Source organism: Epinephelus lanceolatus, chromosome 8 (genome assembly GCF_041903045.1).
Source record: "Epinephelus lanceolatus isolate andai-2023 chromosome 8, ASM4190304v1, whole genome shotgun sequence".
In the NCBI taxonomy this organism is placed as follows: Eukaryota; Metazoa; Chordata; class Actinopteri; order Perciformes; family Serranidae; genus Epinephelus; species Epinephelus lanceolatus.
Window position 1 is genome coordinate 46,144,496 of NC_135741.1, and position 19,461 is coordinate 46,163,956.

A 19,461-nucleotide genomic window follows, 5' to 3' on the forward strand; every position below is an offset into this window, starting at 1 on the left:
TGAATACAAATCATTTCAATTAACAATTAACAATTAAAGTTAGGGTACTTTTCAAAGACAAACCAACAGCTGCTGGTCACCTACCGCTCCACCATCGAGAGTGTGCTGCTGACGCAGTGCATCTCCCTGTGGTATTGTGGATGTTCGGCTGCAAACAAAAAGGTCCTGCAGTGGGTGATAAAGATTGAACTAACATTGATTTTTAATAACTGCATGATGTATTTTTGTATGAAATTATTTATTAATTAAGAATTATTTATTAATTAAGAACAGATAATAGGAAATAACAGGAAACAGAAGAGAACAGAAAAACAGTAACGTCTTGCTAAAAATATCCAGTTTTATCACCACAAAATCATGAATGTCTTGCTTAAAATATCCAATTTGATCACCACAAAATCGTCAATGTCTTGCTAAAAAATGCTATCGCCACAAAATCATGAACATCTTGCTAAAAATAAACAGTTTTATCACCACAAAATTATGAACATCTTGCTAGAAATAACCAGTTTTATCAACCCTGACCAACCCTGACTAACAGTGTCCAGAAACCTACAACTCCGTGAAGCAGTCTTTGCAAGTGAAAGTAACATCGTCAAAGAGTCCATACTCTTCGGCACAGGACTCGTGGTACCAGAGCTGGCACGACGAACATTGGATCCAGTCCTCATCCGTTTTGGGGTCTTCTGTGACCACCCACAACTGTGACAGATTATGTTTAAATGTGCTCTGTATTTGTGTCGCGACAAAGCATTGACTGCTTGCTAGCTAACACGAGATAGCTATCAATGTTACCTATAGCTAGCTAAATGAAATAATGGAGTAGGCCTAGTTGTAGTTCTACAAAGGTTAAAACTTAGGAGGGTTAGGGCCAGTTTTATAGCATAAATAAAGCATAACACGCTGTCCCACTTTACCTGAACAATGCCGTCCCACATTATCTAACATGTTCAGCTAATGTGGGACAGTGACATAAATCATGTTTTCATAAAAACAAAGGATTATTTTACACTTTTTTCTCCTGTTTCTCAACCAGTGTTTAACCTACTTCATTATGAAACAGAAGTATAGGTTCTTACCTAATTTAAATTTCATTAAAAGCCTTAACATTGAAAAATTGAAACCCACTTGCTGCTGAACTTACCAAGCGTTTGTGCTGCGCAGACCTCCTGTGAAGATAGGCCACGCCCACTCTGATGATGTCAGACCAACCCAAACCATTGTTTAGTGGCAAGAAGTGTTGTAGCAACAATTCAAGATCAGTTTTGATCATTGTATTGATTCTGACCATATTAAATCATCACAATGCATAAACGTCCCACATTACCTGATGTCCCACATTACCTGAATTCACCCTATGTAGTCTGTGTCTTTATGCTATCTAACTGACAGTATTCACCTGGATATTTTCTGCATATCTTCCGTGAGAAGCTGAAGACGTTTCTAACGTTAACTTAGTCGAAGTGTTTTGAACAGTTATTCACGTTGTGTATTAGCTCATTAGCCACTGATGTGTTGTTAGCATTCATCACTAGCAAAGTGAACGGACTTTTAGCCGCAGTACAGCCTCTATGAGTACAGCTAACTCAGCTTACTAATGAGACTGCAGTTCATAGTTTCTGATGAGGAGAACCTGAGGAATAAACGGACTGTGCTGTGAGTAACCCAGCTAACGCTCAGAGTATCCTGACTGCACTGCTCGGGCCCCGCTGTCATGGACGACATCGACGGGCCGTCTTCATCTTCGCCACTGACTGAATGAATGACTGAAAGGCTGTTACACATCGTCTGGACACGTGTGACATCTTGATCCTCGCCTGCTGGTTCGAGAGACCATGGAGTTGACAGGAAATCAGACGCAAACTATCTAACTATCAAACTATGTGATGACTGTTACGACCCGGCTCAAGTGGCCATAACAAAAGAGAGACACACCATGATGAACGGTTAATGAAAGATATTTTATTGGAAGCAAATCAAACCAAATTAGACCAAATTAGCAAATAACTAAATAAGAAAAACATATGGAGTGTGAATGTCAGTGATGTCAGTACTATGTGTGAGTATTGAATGATGGGTGTGGGAGAGTGTGTATGTGTAAGTGTTGGAGAGTGCGTCAAAGCAAAGAAACTAAAACATTACCAAACCAGACCAGAGTGGTTGCCTGTAGGAAGAAGCAGAGGGTGAGTCAATGAGTGACCACAGCTTTTATCAGCTTCAGTGCATTGGGCTCAGGTGCACTGAGTTGCAATCAAGGCAGCTTGGGAGAGACGGGCCTGAGACACTCTCACAGCAGACACACCTCTAGATGACACAGGGATCATCGCACCCTCCCCCTTAAGACGGGGGCCCAGAAGGGATCCCCGAAGTTCCACAAGACAGTTACCAATGCTAACAGGTGCTAACTGCTAACAGGTACACACAAAAAAACAAAACAAAAAAACACAACAACAAGGCTGCACACTGGCAGTCAAGATGCAGGTCAAAGACAACACTACTCCATCGGAGCACGTGAAAGGGCATCCGCCACAACATTATCCTTGGCCTTAATATGCCTGATGTCCAACCCATACAACTGAAGGAATAAGGTCCACCTCATCAACCGCTGGTTCGGACACTTTAGTGAACAAAGAAATGTGAGGGGGTTGTGGTCAGTATAGACCACCACTGGGCTACCTCCAGAACCAACGTACACCTCAAAATGTTGGAGTGCCCAAATCAAGGCCAATGCTTCTTTCTCGATTGTTGAATAGTTCAGCTGGTGCACATTGAACTTCTTTGAAAAGTAGCAAACTGGCCTATCAACCCCCTCCCATTCCTGCAGCAGAACTGCACCCGCCCCAACATGACTGGCGTCAACCTCCAGTTTGAATGGCTTGTCTAGGCGCGGCGCAGCAAGAACCGGAGCAGAGCACAACAGAGCTTTTACATTATCAAACGCCATCTGACACTGGGAAGACCACACATACTTAGTATTCCCCTTCAGCAAATCTGTCAAAGGCGCGACCACAGTCGAAAAGTTTTTGCAGGAGGCCTGGTAGTAACCTACCAGACCTAGGAACCGCATGAGTTCCTTTTTAGTGACGGGCACGGGATACTGCACGACAGCCTGAACTTTTGCGTCCACCGGACGAACTTGCCCTTGTCCGACCACCCGGCCGAGGTACGTCACGGTCGCCCTGGCAAACTCACACTTAGCCAAGTTGACCGTGAGCTGCGCCTCAGCCAAGCGACCAAACAGAGCACCAATGCACTTGATATGGTCATCCCATGTGTCACTGAACACAACAACGTCATCAAGATAAACAGCACAACCATCAAGACCTGCCACCACCAGGTTCATCAGGCGCTGAAACGTTCCTGGTGCATTGCGAAGACCAAAGCTCATCACAGTATACTCATACAGACCAAAGGGTGTCACAAATGCTGAAATTTCCTGTGCGCGTGCCGTCAAAGGAACCTGCCAGTACCCCTTTAATAAGTCGAACTTACTGACGAATTTAGCAGAGCCCACCAAATCTATGCAATCCTCCATCCGTGGCAACGGATAGGAGTCGGCCTTGGTGACCTTATTAACCTTACGGTAGTCATTGCAAAACCGTGGAGACCCGTCAGATTTACTGACGAGCAGACTAGGCGACGTCCAACTGGAGGATGATGGAACTGCAATCTGATTGTCAAGAATGTACTTTACCTCTGACTCCATTACCTTACGCTTGTCTGCTGGACAACGATAAAATCGCTGTTTAATTGGAGGAGTGTCGCCAACATCAACGTCATGTTCAATGACGTTTGTCCATGATGGTACATCACCAAACAAAACCAAGCACCTCCTTATCAACTCAGACAACTCAGCTCTTTGTGAAACAGTTAAATGACCCAACAATCTATCCAAATGACCCAATGACTCAGAATTCTTCAGCCTACCACACATCACGGAGTCATCTGGTGCTTTAGCGTCCCTTTCACCTTCAAACCCTGCCTCCGGGACATTAGGATCTGGAAGCACAGAATCAACCATCAATGTGGGACTAACATTCCCTCCCTGAGCTAAGGGATCACGAGCATAGTAGGGTTTAAGCAAGTTGGCATGACATAGTTGGGATGACTTTCTCTGATTGGGAGTAGCAATCAAGTAATTTTGGTCTGACACTCGCCTCTCTACAGTATAGGGGCCAGCAAACTTTGCCTGAAATGGTGAGATCTGAAGTGGCATAACAGCTAAAACCTGATCCCCTGGGTTAAACTCACGGTGCTCCGTATGACGGTCATACAATCTCTTCATATTAGCCTGAGCACCCTCCAAATTTTTCCTCACCACCTCCACAGCCATATACAGGCGGTGACGAAACCCATTGACATAATCAACCAAGTTTTTAGGTGGCTCACTATTCACCAACCCATCCTGCAGTATGGCTAATGGACCACGAACAGTATGTCCAAATACTAAGTCGCTGGGGCTAAAACCCGTGCTCTCCTGCACGACTTCCCTGGCCGCTAACATGAGCCATGGCAGTCCCTCCTTCCAGTCCCTCCCCATCTCCATACCATATGCACGCAACATGGACTTCAGCGTCTGATGGTATCGTTCCAGTGCCCCTGGCTCTGTGCGTGGTATGCTGATGCCAGATTATGCTTCACCCCCAGCTGCTGCAGGATCTGCTTGAACATATGGGAGGTAAAGTTAGCACCCTGGTCACTTTGAATAACACGTGGAATACCAAAAGTGGAGATGAATTGGGTCAGAGCCCGGACTATGGACTTCACCGAAATAGATCGCAGGGGAAATGCTGCAGGATATCTTGTAGTCTGGCACATAACAGTTAGCATATACACACAGCCTGACCTAGATGGAGGCAGTGGCCCTACACAGTCTATAATCAAATGCTCAAAGGGCTGGCTAACCGCTGGGATAGGACTGAGGGGCACAGGCTTAACAACCTGGCTCAGTTTACCAGTGAGCTGGCATATGTGGCATGACTTAACATATTTGGAAACATCACGCTTTAATCGAGGCCAAAAGAAATAGCGCAGGACACGGTCATAAGTTTTCTTTATCCCCAGATGTCCGCAACTATCATGCACTGTTTGTAACACCAAATCACGAAAGCCACTTGGCACCACCACCTGAAAAACTGCCTTACCAACCAAGTCGCCATCACAGGGCACCCACTTACGCACCAGCAGGTCTTCCTGAACGAAGTAACCCTGGGCTACATCCCTAATTTTGCCAGCTGGCAACACCTCATCCCACAAGGCAGACAAAGATGAATCAGACTTCTGACCCTTAACCCAATCCTCCTTTGAAGCGGACAGAGGAAGGTCAGGCAGCAACACCATATCAGGCACCACAACTTTACTACACTCCGGGACAGGCGGGTCAGGAGCAGACAGTTTACGGCTCTGTGCACGCGTCACGGCGCAGGCTGGAAAAACCTCAGGAAATCCAAGACCACCCTCATCCAGCACCCCAGACGATAATGGCTTGGACACCACCACAGGTGGCGGCACATTGGCCCACACAGCACCACCAGCTAGGTCGTTGCCCAAAATCATAACCACACCATCAAGTGGCAACGCGGGGCGCACGCCAACAGGAAAAGTGCCCTGCACCAGCTTGCAATCCAGCACCAGTGTTTGACGCGGCACCGGAATCAAGCCCATCTCCATCCCCTTCATCAATACAAAGTCCCCTGTCTCTGATTCAGGTGAAAAAGGCAACACCGACTCCAAAATAAATGAGTGCCTAGCACCCGTGTCACGCAGTAGCTTGATTGGAACACGCATATCACTACCAACCAATGACACAACAGCGTTAGCAATAAAGGACTCAAAACCAGACCCAGTAACTGAATCCATACCAACTGATACCTTATCTGACACTGCAACTGAGCCTACACTCGGTTCCACACACAGTGGCTTGTTAACTGAGAGCAAAGCATAGCTGGAGCATGGTACTTTAACTTAGACTTCAACAGTGGACACCGATCCTTCCAATGACCCTCCCCCCGGCAGTAGTGACAGACCCTGGCCCCATCAAGTTGCCCCGTCGATGCGGACTTACGTGAGGGACCAGACACTGGAAAATTAGCACGACCATGGGAGTTAACACTGCTGTCATCTGCATCTTTCCGACCCCCTACAGGGCACCTGTCTGTGAAACTGCCCTTATGTGTTAGCACAAAATCGTCAGCCAACTCAGCAGCCTTCAGTGCGGTGGATGGCCTCTGTTCATTTACATAAGCAGCAACACGCTGGGGGATAGCATTCTTGAATTGCTCCATCACCATCAGCTAACACAAACCATCAAAATCATCAACCTTTGCAGCTGAGCACCAACGGTGAAAATGGGACGCCAAATCACGGACAAACTCAACATTCATTTGTTTATCGCCTTTCACCCAATTTCGAAACTTCTGGCGATAGGCTTCTGGGACCAGCTCATATGCTTTTAACACAGCAGACTTCACGATTTCATAATCCAAATCATCCTGTGCACAAATGGCTGAATAAGCTTCCTAAGCTCTCCCAGTAAGGACACACTGAAGCATCAGCACCCTGTCTGAATCTGGCCAATTCTTTGTATCCACAACACGTTCAAAGAAAGTAAAAAAAGTATCAGGGTCTTGCTCATTAAACTTCAGCACCAAACGCATGTTAGCCATGACATCAGTACCATTCGGCGCAGAAGCCAAGGGTCCAGATCCCTCTAATCCAGACACCCCTGAAGAAAGCTTGCCCTCCCTGATAAGCTGCAGCCTGGTCTGCTCCAACTCTATCTTCATTCTCTCAGTGCCTTGCCGCAACCTCTCCAACTCAAGCTGCTTCCCTAACTCAAACTTCTTCTCCTTCTCCCTATTCTCCAACCTCAACTGCTCCTGCTGAAGTTGCATGGCCAATAACTCTTTCTGTTGCTCAAAAGACAAACCTGCCTGCACACCTGCCGGCACAGACCCCTGTGCAGCTACTGACTCCGCCTCAGCTGCACCAAGCTCACTCTTCTGCAATATGCCCTGATCAAACAGACATGACAACACTGTCTCTTTAATGCCAACCTTCCTTTTTGACCCTGCAACCACCACTCCATAATGTTCAGCTATGTTCAGTAACTGCTCCTTCGTACAGCCCTGCAAAAATATTTCCGTAGGCACATCAAAAAAGCCAGCTAAGGAAGCCATAATTCACAACCTACCAATCAGAAAGTAAAGAGTTAACTGACGGACACACAGTGGGGCAAACTTCAAAACCCGCCAGAGAATTTTCCCCCTAACTGCCTAACCTAAAACTTATCTATACTCACCCCTAGTCTTCATGTGGATTGTGGTGGGTACTTACGCACTGAAGCCCAACGGACCTGTAGAGTGACCTGCATGCAGGCAACCCCCCAAAGTCACGCGGATGTGCCCCCGAGACAGCTGTCAGACAGCTGACACCAACCACGACACCACAACACTATGAAAACAAAAACAGACGAAACCCAAAGGGGAAAAGCCACTAAACCTACCAGGGAAACCTCTGCACTGTGTATCAAGACAGCAACATTCACTTACTGAATGGCAGTCAACACTCCGACACCAGGACGGACACCAATGCTTCCTGCAAAACAAAACACACATGATGCATCTCCCAAAACCAGAGCAAACAAAAGCCAAAACAGCTCTGGAGACAAACATGCAGCTCAAAGCCAACACACAGCTGCATCAAATCAGCTAATTAGCTCACCAACACACCATGTGCCCACCTCTGCCTAGGCACAAAAAACAAACATTTAACAAACTAAACTCAATAGACGAGCCCCCATTTGTTACGACCGGGCTCAAGTGGCCATAACAAAAGAGAGACGCACCATGATGAACGGTTAACAAAAGATATTTTATTGGCAGCAAATCAAACCAAATTAGACCAAATCAGCAAATAACTAAATAAGAATAACATATGGAGTGTGAATGTCAGTGATATCAGTACTATGTGTGAGTATTGAATGATGGGTGTGGGAGAGTGTGTATGTGTAAGTGTTGGAGAGTGCGTCAAAGCAAAGAAACTAAAACATTACCAAACCAGACCAGAGTGGTTGCCTGTAGGAAGAAGCAGAGGGTGAGTGAATGAGTGACCACAGCTTTTATCAGCTTCAGTGCACCGGCCCTGGTGCACTGAGTTGCAATCAAGGCAGCTTGGGAGAGACGGGCCTGACAAACTCACAGCAGACACACCTCTAGATGACACAGGGATCATCACAATGACTATGGTATTAGTACTTTTACTGAACAAAAGGATCTGAATACTTCACCATTGTATGATATATGAATATTTATGATATGAAAATTGAAACTGAATGTACTGTCCAAAGTCAAAACCACAATGTTGTACAAACCAATCTGCTGTGTTGCCCTCTCTTTACTCTTGCGAGCTCTCTCAATGTTTCTTCTGTTGGCATATTGCATATAACATTCTCGGTGTTAGCCAACATTAGCTGGCACACAAAGACATTTTCCTTTAACTCATATTTTTCTACAGCTATTGCTGCAACTTGGCTTTTAGTATCAAAACTGACCCACTCCAGAGAACTTCTTACAAATGCTGCCCAACTTTCGGCTGAAAACTGTATGATATTAGGAATTGTGCTGCATACAGCACTCCATATTTTCCAGGATGCATCCTTAGCTGCAGATGTGCTAGCTAAGGTAAACATGTGTTTGGGTTGATGCAAATGAGATGACATTTAAAAAAAAATTCAAATCAAGTGGAGAAAACGACTCAGACTCATCACTTGTTGTATATTGTAGTTTATTAGGTCATTCATTAGACTCTAGAAGCTTATAAACTAGTCAGTTTAGGGTCTATTATTAAGAAATATATACATATATATTAAAATTACTCTTTTGTATAGTATTAGAACAATATGAGAAGCAGATGTAACATATGCCTCTTGCATGTTACATTAAATACATCAGTTGAGCTTTAAATGGTCACTATGTCTAATAGCAAAATCTTGTAATATAGAATATAATTTTGCCAGTAATTGTACCTTTATTTAGTAGTTGTAAGGTGTACATATCTGTGATATTTTCATATTTTTATGCTGTTATCTTATATTTCAAATTTAATACGTGGCTACACAGTATCCAAGGTAACGATGCAGCTATAAAGCCCATCACCGGGGGAACAAGTCAGACCAGGCTTGTATCCCCCACGTGAATGTGTGACTGTTAAATGGAAACCTGTAAATATTAATGTATAGCTGATCTGAGAGAGACTTTATTACTAATTATAACTATATTGACATTCAAAGTGATTATCAATGTGTACTGGTTCATCTGTATCAATAGTGTCTTTTATGTAATTTGTAATATAGTAAGTCTTTGACATAGCTGTCAAGTCTCCCGTTTTGGCCAGGAAACTACCATATTTTACCCCTCTTTCCTGCCGTCCTCCCGTATTAGTATTTTCCTGTAAATCTCACATATTATAATAACATAATAACCCTGTATTATAACGTAGGAATGTTCACAGCATTTCAATGTCAACAAAGGTAGGCCTATCAGATTCTGATCACCTAACTGTAGTTAGTAAGTGGTTGACAAGTGGTTATTTTAGATTTCCTGTACACCTGTCTTAAAATGTAAGGGATACTGGAGCTTGGTTGGGGTGGTGGGACGGCTCGTGGCAGGCGCCGGAAAATTTCCCTTATTTTCAGATCCAAAACTTGACAGGTATGATCTTTGATCCTGGTCAAGGTTAGACCGTTGACCATGTAATTTGTTATTTAACGGTTATTAAGCTTCGTCATGTTGACATCATTTATTAGTATTGTAAGTTTCCTTTGATTATGATTTTATTTATATTAAATAGTTTAACTGAGACCGGGCTTGTATCCCCCAGACCCTGAAGTGCTTGTAAGCAATAAACAGTCATCATTGAATCGACATCAGAGTGTCTGTGTGTCTTTGTTGGAGTCAACTGACGTTACTAACTGTTAGCCGTTAGTCCACCATCATTATCACAACACAACACAGAGACTGTAGGCTGTCGCTATTATCAGCAATATAAAAGAAACTTAACGGGGGCATACACAGAAAAATAAATCACAACACTGGCCATTTTTAGCACCTGCAAAGGGATTTGTGTAGACCCTAAGATTATACAATCATGTTACATACATATATTAATGATGATGGTGATTATATACCATATATTTACATTAAATTGTTCATTTTGACACAATAAGTAAAAAAAAAGACGGAGCTGTCAGTTTTCCCTGTTTACATTTTCGGGTCCTAAGGCCGTCTGCCATTGGTTGATATTCTCTAAACTACAACCTGATTGGTTCATCAGCTAGAGTTATCCCGCAAGTTGCCTGAGCAGAGCGACAATTAAAATACAAGTTTGTGAAAATATATGATCAAACCAGAGCTGCCAACAAATTTTCCCGGACTCTATAGAATTGTTTAATATCACACACAAAAAACTGTGTACTCTATCGATGGAGATCGATCAACAACACGAAAAACGCATTCGGCCCACCGTCTACTGAGAGAGGCTGCTCTCTGAGGCAGTCTGAGCGCTCATACACACGTTTATGGTGTCAGCGTTCATAAACACATGAGGGCTGACACCGCTGTCATCTAGTGGACCTCAGTCACATTCAACTGGGCTCTATATTAAAACATCGACTACGGGTCTTTAAACTACGGATGAAAACACTACGTTCTGTGACAAAACAACAGCAACATATCGGTATGGCTTACAATTGTGCGCCTTTCCCTCACTTGTCATTTTCTGATGATTGTTGCGAAATGCATGCTGGGATATCTGGCTGTCTGAAGTCCACACAAGTCTGCTCCGATGCATCCCCGATGAAATGGGTGTGGCGAGAACACATCCGGGAATTTGGACTGAACTTGGCCAGATGTGAACTTTGAATTGGAACAGTACTTGGGCTGTGACTGATGACGTGTCACAAGTCCACAAGAACACATGTCCGCACAAGAACGCATATAACAAGGCTATTCAAGAGAAGGCTGAGACACGGGGTCAAACATGGGGGGATTGCACATGCGCAGTGTAACTTAAGCTGCGATGCTGGAGGGTGACAGCAGGGGCGCTAAATAAAAAACGCAGGATCCGCTCAGGTGATCAAGTAGTGTGCTTGGTGCGGTCTGCTTGGACTTTTGGACGGCGGCTGCCTGAAGTTGTCGGAATTGCATCTCTGTCATTCTCACCCACAACACAGGCCACTAGTGACAGTCCAGTAATAAGCTGTGAAAATGACATGCATGCAGGATGTTTGTTTCATGGTCAATTTGTATTTTTGGTTACATTTGGGAATTTATGGATGATTTGAAAATGTTTGTTTTTGCAATAGAATTTAACTATTTTGGCAAAACTGATAATCTGCTCTGGTTTATCAGCAAAATATATTGTGATAATATCTAGTGTTACACTGAAGGATGATTCTCAGAATCAAAACCAATGACAACAGCCCTAGTCCTTTACCAGAGGCATTAGTTAAGGTTAGCTACTTTATTAAGGAAGAAAAACAAATTAAAATGATGTTGAAAAAAGAGCTTATTGACACATTTTGACATATTCCAGTATTCAAATATTCACAGTTTCATTATTGTCTTGATGTCACACACCGCAAAACACAGGAACAACTGCAGGACAAAAATGATTTATTTTGCGTTTTCACACACAAACAGTCACCACACAAAATGAACTAAAAGTCTGAGGAAGAGCTTTGTGCTGGAAACATCACACAGCAAAACGAGAGGTATTTGATCTGGCTCCATTTTGTTGGTTCTGGGATATGTGCATGCATGTCATTTTCACAGCTTATTATTGGACTGTCACTGGTGGCCTGCGTTGTGGGTGAGAATGACAGAGATGCAATTCCGACAACTTCAGGCTGCCGCCGTCCAAAAGTCCAAGCAGAGGGCACCAAGCACACTCCTTGATCGCCTGAGCGGATCCTGCGCTTTTTATCTAGCGCCCCTGCTGTCACCCTCCAGCATCGCAGCTCAAGTTACACTGCGCATGTGCAATCCCACCATGTTTGACCCCGTGTCTCAGCCTTCTCTTGAATAGCCTTGAGAACAACAAGGAAGCAGCAGAAGGCGTTAGTCTTTATTTGTCCCGAACCACCAGTGTGTGACTATTATGATGTTGGTTCCAATGTAGGCCTGAGTGACACGGTTAACCAGCTGCTGACAGACCAAACTCCAGTGTTTAAAGGAGGCAGAATGGCAGACGAAGCTCCTTTCCAGTTTTTACATAACGAAGTGATGCAGTACATTTACAAGTCAGCTGAAAACGGAGAGACGGTAAGACAGTTCATGTTTTTCTCCTCGGCGGGTTAAGGACCTGAACAATTTGTGGTCGTAAAATGTTTTGTTCATAAGTTTTTCTGTCATTCACTCAGGAGAATGGAAGAAACATCGCCAAACTGGAGAATATGGGATTCAGAGTCGGCCAAGGGCTAATAGAGAGGTAATAAGCTAACTGCTGCTAAACTGTGTACCTCTTTTAAGCTCTCACTTGTCCTACTGCAGTCAAGTGAGCCGTCGTTCGTCATTTCGTGCTCAGACCAGCCGCACCAACATTTCAAGTGGGCCCGTATTACACAATGTATGGCAAATGCACGTAGTCCACTGATACGGAGCGAGCAAACTTCCGGTTCTCAAAATAAAACGCCAGTTATTCAAAGGCAGTAAAAACAGACATGCCAATGTGATCCGAAGCTGATTTTCAGCCATTAGGCCACATAGTCTAGAAGCATTTGAACTAAAATGCTAATATTTTCTTATGAAAGGGCCTGATGCTTTCATACAAATTTCTGACAATGGATGACATTTTGCACCTCAAGACTACGTTGACTACTCACTGACTCAGTATCAAACATTTTGCATGTATCATTTTAGAGAAATTAAGCATTGAAGTTAGTTGTTTTGCATTGAAAAAAGGCATTATGCGCGATATTTACCGTAAAATCCCTTTGATCCAATCCATAATTTCTGACAAAGGTTGATACACTTGACCTCAGGACCATTCTGACTGTTCACTCACTAAGTATCAAGCATATTTACTGTATCATTATTGAGAAATTCAGCCTCAAAGTTCCAATTTTTGCATTGAAAAAAAGGCCTTATGCTCAATGTTTACTCTACTGTAAAAATCTATTTGATCCATAATTTCTGACAAATGTTGATACACTTGACCTCAGGACTATCCTGACTGTTCACTCACTAAGTATCAAGCATATTTACTGTATCATTTTTGAGAAATTCAGCCTCATTCCTTTTTTTTGCATTGAAAAAAAGGCATTAATGCGCGATATTTCTCAATAATGATACAGTAAATATGCTTGATACTGAGTGAGTGAACAGTCAGGATGGTCCCAAGGACAACTGTATCAACCTTTGTCAGAAATTATGGATCAAAGGGATTTTACAGTAGCGTAATAATTGAGCATAAGCTTAATTTCTCTAAAATGATAAATGCAAAATGATACTGAGTCAGTGAGTAGTCAGCATAATCTTGAGGTGCCAAATGTCATCTATTGTCAGAAATTAGTATGAAAGCATCAGGCCTTTTCATAAGAAAATATTAGCATTTTAGTTCAAATGCTTCTAGACTATGTGGTCTAATGGCTGAAAATCAGCTTCGGATCACATTGGCATGTCTGTTTTTACTGCCTTTGAATAACCGACGTTTTATTTTGAGAACCAGAAGTTTTCTCGCTCCATATCAGTGGACTACATGCATTTGTCATACATTCTGTAATACGGGCGCACTTGAAATGTTGGTGTGGCTGGTTTGACCACGAAAAGACGAACGACGGCTCACTTGACCGCAGTCTTGTCCCCTGGGTTTATCCCAATATCCCTCCTCTACTCTTCGATCATTTGACCCGGAAATCGATTGAGACTCGCCATCTTGTAGGGCATCTCAGTTCCTCATATGCACTTGTAGTGGGGCAGCATAGCTCAATATTTTTCTAGAATCGTTCAATTTTGTGATAAAAGCACCAAATTTGGCAGATGTGTTGACAAATATATTTAGAACAAATCTGGATATTGGGGCATCAGAAACTCGCCCCCTGGTGGCCAGAGCAGGCAATTGAATCCTACCTGCCCATGGACCCGTCCCATTAATTGGATCCACTCCAAAATGTAATGGCTTCTAAGTTGGACCATGCTACATGCCTCTACCAAGTTTTGTGAAAATCGGTTGGCACGTAATCCTCATCCAACAAATGAATGGAAGTGAATGGGCGGCCACGTGTGGGCAGCCCGTGGACATGCCCCCTGAGTTGGATCAACACCAAAATTTAATATATTCTAAGTTGGCATGTCCCTCCACCGAATTTTGTGAAAATCGGTCAGGCAGTGCCAGTTTTTGTATAATTCTGCCAACAAACTAATAAATTGGGGAGCATAGCTAAAAAATTGTTAATTTTTGCGATAAAAGCGCCAAATTTGGTACATTTATAGCTTAATATACTGGAATAGAACACTTTGGTCACCACCCCAATCTGCTGTTACCATGTTTTCAGCACCACAAATATAATTTAGAGATAGGGATGGGGCCGATCCGATCCAGTATCGGTATCGGGTTCCGATACCAACGTAATGCACGGATCGGAAATTTCCAATCCACCTGCAGAAATTTCTGATCCACAAGACGCGTCTGTGCTTTCAAGTTGTCTGCTGGAATGATATGATGATTGCTACATAGTAGTGTTGCACTGACCGAGGTACTAAAACATGACAGTACATATGATACCATAATGTTGGAGTTCTGTAGTACTACGTACCTCAGGTACCACTACTGTGGGATAAGATCAAAGTCCAATTGCAAGAGCGTGAGTGTCCATGCTGCGTCCAATAACGGCATGCGCTGTCCACCTGGCACTCAGTATGCTGCTGCAGTGGTTTGTATCCAGTGACATTTCAGATATGAACTGAGCTATTGAGTGTCTTTAAGCAGTGAAAGTTATTATTAATTTCTTTTTACTTGTAGGATCGATTTGTTTATATATGCTACAGTGATTTGTTTTCCACAGAGCTTTATGTGCGAGCATTTTACTCGCATTTGCGACTAAAAATAGTTTTGTGCACGCAAAATAAATCGGGGGGGCGGGGGGGGGCATTCCTTCCCCTCCCCCCCCTCCCCCCGGAAGAAAATTTTGAACATTGTAAATTGAAATTGAAATGAATTTGTATACAAAATGTACAGAAAGGTAAAATCATCAAGTTTTGAAAAAGTATTGCAATTTAATTTTGTCTTTAATGTTATTATCTTATATTATCTTTGTAATATGATTTTCTTATAATGTTATTACTATCCTAAAACATTCTCCAGGTCCTCTGTAACTCTGCAGGACTTATTTCCACCCTGCCCAGCAGCAGTACCGTGGCGAACGGTCCCTAACTGCGGGGAGAACGGAGCAGGCTTCCCTGGAGGTCCGCTGCTTTTCCACACTTTGGGCTCTAGTTTCGCAGTCCGGGCGAGGCGGGGGTGCAGTGCACCTGCGCTTCGCCAAATGGGTATGGCCAGGCGGATTTTGCAAGTTTGGCACACCATGCGCGCTTGCGCAGCTACTCGTCTGTCCCACCTCCGTCCCTCCTACCTGCAAAGTCGGAAAGAGTGAGGAGAGAAGGCGTGGAGTGGGTTTTACACACATCACACCAATCAAATGAGCTCCTCTCCTCGCCCTTAAATGTGCCGCACGCAGGCGTAATGAGAGTTTACTCAATTCGCCATGGCAGAAGAGAGCAGCAGCGTCAGACGGCCAAACTTCTCCCAGGAGGAAACTGATGTTTTGGTCCGGGAGGTCCAAGCTCACAGTGTCCGAATATATGGACCCGTGAGCAGACCTCCACGGGCTGATGACGCAAAGGTAGCCTGGGACGAGGTCACCACAATTGTAAATCAATGTTGAGTTTCTCTCGTGTGCGCGCGCTCTCTCTTTCTCTCTCGCAGTCTCACTCTGTTTCTTTTCTTTTGACTTTTCTAAGATGACAGATGCTGAATATATACTCCCTATCTGATGCTGTGGCTGTTTGTGGCTGGCTGAGAGGGATGTGAACTCATTAGTTTGCAGCTGTGTGTTGGGTTTCCATTACGCGTGCCAAACGTGCCAAACGGTGCCAATCCCCTTTGATCTGACATCAGATGTGACGGGACAGTCGATATAGAGATACATTATGTGCTGATTGCAGATAGTTGCATTGAATAGTGGTTTTGTGGCTATTTATTGCACCGTTAATGTGCCTGATATTCTGGAAACCTGCCTGTGAAGTTTTGGTGAGGTTTTGGTGACGTGTGCGCACTGTCCGCTGGTCAGCCAAACTTCGGCTTACACCGGCTGCGCTCCGCCTGCGCTGACAGTAGACCTGGTTTCAGATGGCGAGCTTTTAGCGCACCTTCAGCGAAGCCTTTTGGCATGAAACTGTCACTGCGCCAAGCTGGATCTGTCGACACCTCCCCCTGCTGCGCCACCACACCCATCTCAGCGCACCTCGGTCTGCCAAATTACCAAACTGAGCGCACCTCGGGTTGCGCTGCTCGAAACTAGCTCTGCGTGGGGTTCGCCACCTTGCGCTGCGCCGGGAAACTAGAGGCCTTTGACTTATTTCCACCCAGCCGACAGTGGGACTTAGATTCATTGTGCTGACAGTGGCTTGGAAAACCGCCCATAACCGTGTCACACGGGCAAGAGGGAAGAGGGAAGACGGCTGGAGTTCCTCCAACATTTGCAGTTAGATTATCATATTTTTTTATTGACAAAATATAGGCCTCTTCGGCTGATTTTTTTTTTTTATGCGCACGTGCCCCTAAATATTTTTTACAGTTCGCACACACGTATTTTTAGTCGAGTGAAACGCTCGCACTGTGGAGCGCTGGATCTGACAGCCTGAGCACATCGGCACAAAACACTACAGCGTTCGAGATATTATTTATATCATGAGAAGTCAATACTTTCAGCAGCCTAAATCTTTTATTTAGAAACTATGGCGGGTCAAATTAAACTATGGCGGGCTGCCATAGTTTCGTTAATTAATGGGAAACACTGAGCACGCTGTGCCAGTACAGATTTCAACCAGCAGCAGAAACTAAAGGCAAATCCTGCAGGTTGTGGGTTGAATGGGGGTCACAGACACAGACGGGAATGTATTCCTGTCAAATACGGCGGAGGCTCATAGTGCTGCGCGGCGCAAGAAGGGCTTACCGGCGACAGCTCTGAAGTCTGACTCCAGGTCCAATAATGTCCTCTTCTTGGCGTCATGACTGCCCAAAAGTACCTGAACAGCCGAACTGTGGCGTTCACATTTCTCTCTGTGTGGCAGGGAACGGCCCACAAACCTCACCGCACTTTAGGGACCGTTCGTTACTTATGAAGGGACCGTCAGGGGAGGAGGGTGGCTGGTTGATTCTTATTTTATTTGTTTATTTATTTTATTTTGATCCCCCCTATGTTAATCACTGATTGATGCTGTTTTTGAAGTATGAATAAGTCAATAAGTAATTTATTCCACTGAAATATCATTGATGTATTATAGAAAAGTGATTTATCTTTTTATAAATGACAAAAGGCACATCTGCCTCATTTTCGTTGTGGTGTCGTGATACTACTCTGAACCATGATACTTTCACTGGTATCGTACAGTGGGTCCCAATTTTGGTACCGTGACAACACTATAATGAAGTGAACAAAACGCTGTCTGGTTACAACTGCTAACGTGTTTTATTCTGTTGAAAAGTAGAAGTAAATAGAGGTGCCCGACATGTCTCTTGTTTTAAGTCAGGGGTGTCCAAACTGTGGCTCGCGGGCCAACTGTGGCCCGCAGTCCATTTTTAATTGGCCTGCAGGAAATTCTAGAAATATAATGAAATATGGCCCACACTTGAAACTTGCGCATGACTGTATTGTACTTTTTAGTTGTAACACTAGGGGGAGCTACTGTTGAACAAGGCAGCTCCTCCACCAAAAAAGGGCAATCAATCAAAGAAAAAATTTACAAGGGTGAAGATAAGCTGCAATTAGAACTCATCGAAATGCAGTGTGATGATTCTCTGAAGAATCAACTTCAGCATTTCTCCCTCCCCGACTTCTACCGGAGCTTTGAAAAGGAAAAGTTTCCTCTGATGTCTGTTCAGCTCAACATACGTATGTGAGCAAACATTTTCTCTGTTAACGCTGAACAAAAGCAGACTGAGAACCAAAATGACCAACAGCCATCTCCGTGATGTCCTTTGCATCTCAACCACCAAGTTTACTCCGGACCTGCCAGCCATCCTTCAGTCCAAAGCGCAGCAACATTGCTCCCACTGAGTGCAATGCAATGCCGTTCCCATTTTAGGTTAGTTAAAAATATATTACACAGTATTCATGTGTTAATAAGCAGGGGTGCACATAACTGGTATGCAGGTATGCACGTGCAACAAATATCAATAATGCCTAACATCCCTTCTGTCACTACTCCGCTTTTGCTGAACAGTGACACTGACTTCTTGTCTACGCGTGTTTCTTGTTAAGACACAAAGGAGTAAACATCGCTGTGCACAGCACACACACAAAATCAGCTTATTGCAACTTTTCTTACCGTGAGGCAGATTCTGTCGCTCCGTAGTCAAGTGACATTAGTCCGGATTTTTGGCACGAGTGGCGTCCGATCAGCCACAGCAGCTAGATTGTCAGCATCGCGGCTGATTTAAATGCCCAGCACAGCTGGGAGAGGATTAAAGGAGTCTGGTGTGCAGAGAGGATTATTGGTACTGATCTTCCCTCCATAATGGACCTGTACAGGTCAAGGGTCAGGAAACGGGCAGGAAACATCAGTGTAGACTCCTCACACCCTAGACACAATCTGTTTAAACTTCTCCCCTCTGGTAGGCACTACAGAGCAGGGATGGGCATTTGAAGAAATTTCCCTTATTGATATTCGGAAAAGTTAACGATCAATTATCGATTAAATGTCCATGACATAAAATACTAAAGACAGCATGTTTTTCCTCAATGAAATATTTATTCCAAGAACTACATATAGTCCAACAATCCTCGTAGACAGGGCAAACAATTGTATTAGATAAGCAGTTAAAGTTTAAACGTTTTACTGTTAAACAAAAAAGATATGCTGTGCTCCGGCAGCCGAGCATCTGGCACCGTGCCAAACCTCACACAAATTAACGAGCCAACATTACTGTGCTCTTGAACACAGTTGAGCCTCTTTTAGACACAATTCCAAAAAACAATCATATCAAACGATAATAAATTAAAAAAATATATTACTTATGGCTGACAATTTTTGCCAAAATGTAACTTCAAAGTTCAAATGAATTCAAACGTAATTCACAATCAAATATGCCTATTTAACTAGAGCATCATAAAACAATAACAAGTGACTCACATAAAGGCTATGGTGGTGACTGTCCACTCCGAACAAAGTAATGTAACTACTG

At 43.8% G+C, this 19,461-nt stretch overlaps 1 protein-coding gene across 2 annotated transcripts in view; it reads left to right on the plus strand.

The window, feature by feature from the left end:
- Positions 1–12,040: 12,040 nt before the first annotated feature.
- The window catches only part of trappc6b (trafficking protein particle complex subunit 6B), a 20,084-nt gene continuing 12,663 nt past the window's right edge, over positions 12,041–19,461 (plus strand). Inside the window, exons 1-2 of one of the 2 annotated variants that reach the window (XM_033628820.2) lie at positions 12,041–12,320; positions 12,419–12,486. In XM_033628820.2, the coding sequence (XP_033484711.1) occupies positions 12,240–12,320; positions 12,419–12,486 (149 nt within the window). In that variant the 5' untranslated portion in view covers positions 12,041–12,239. The remainder of the gene's footprint in view (positions 12,321–12,418; positions 12,487–19,461) is intronic. The other variant, XM_033628818.2, reaches the window with a different exon arrangement.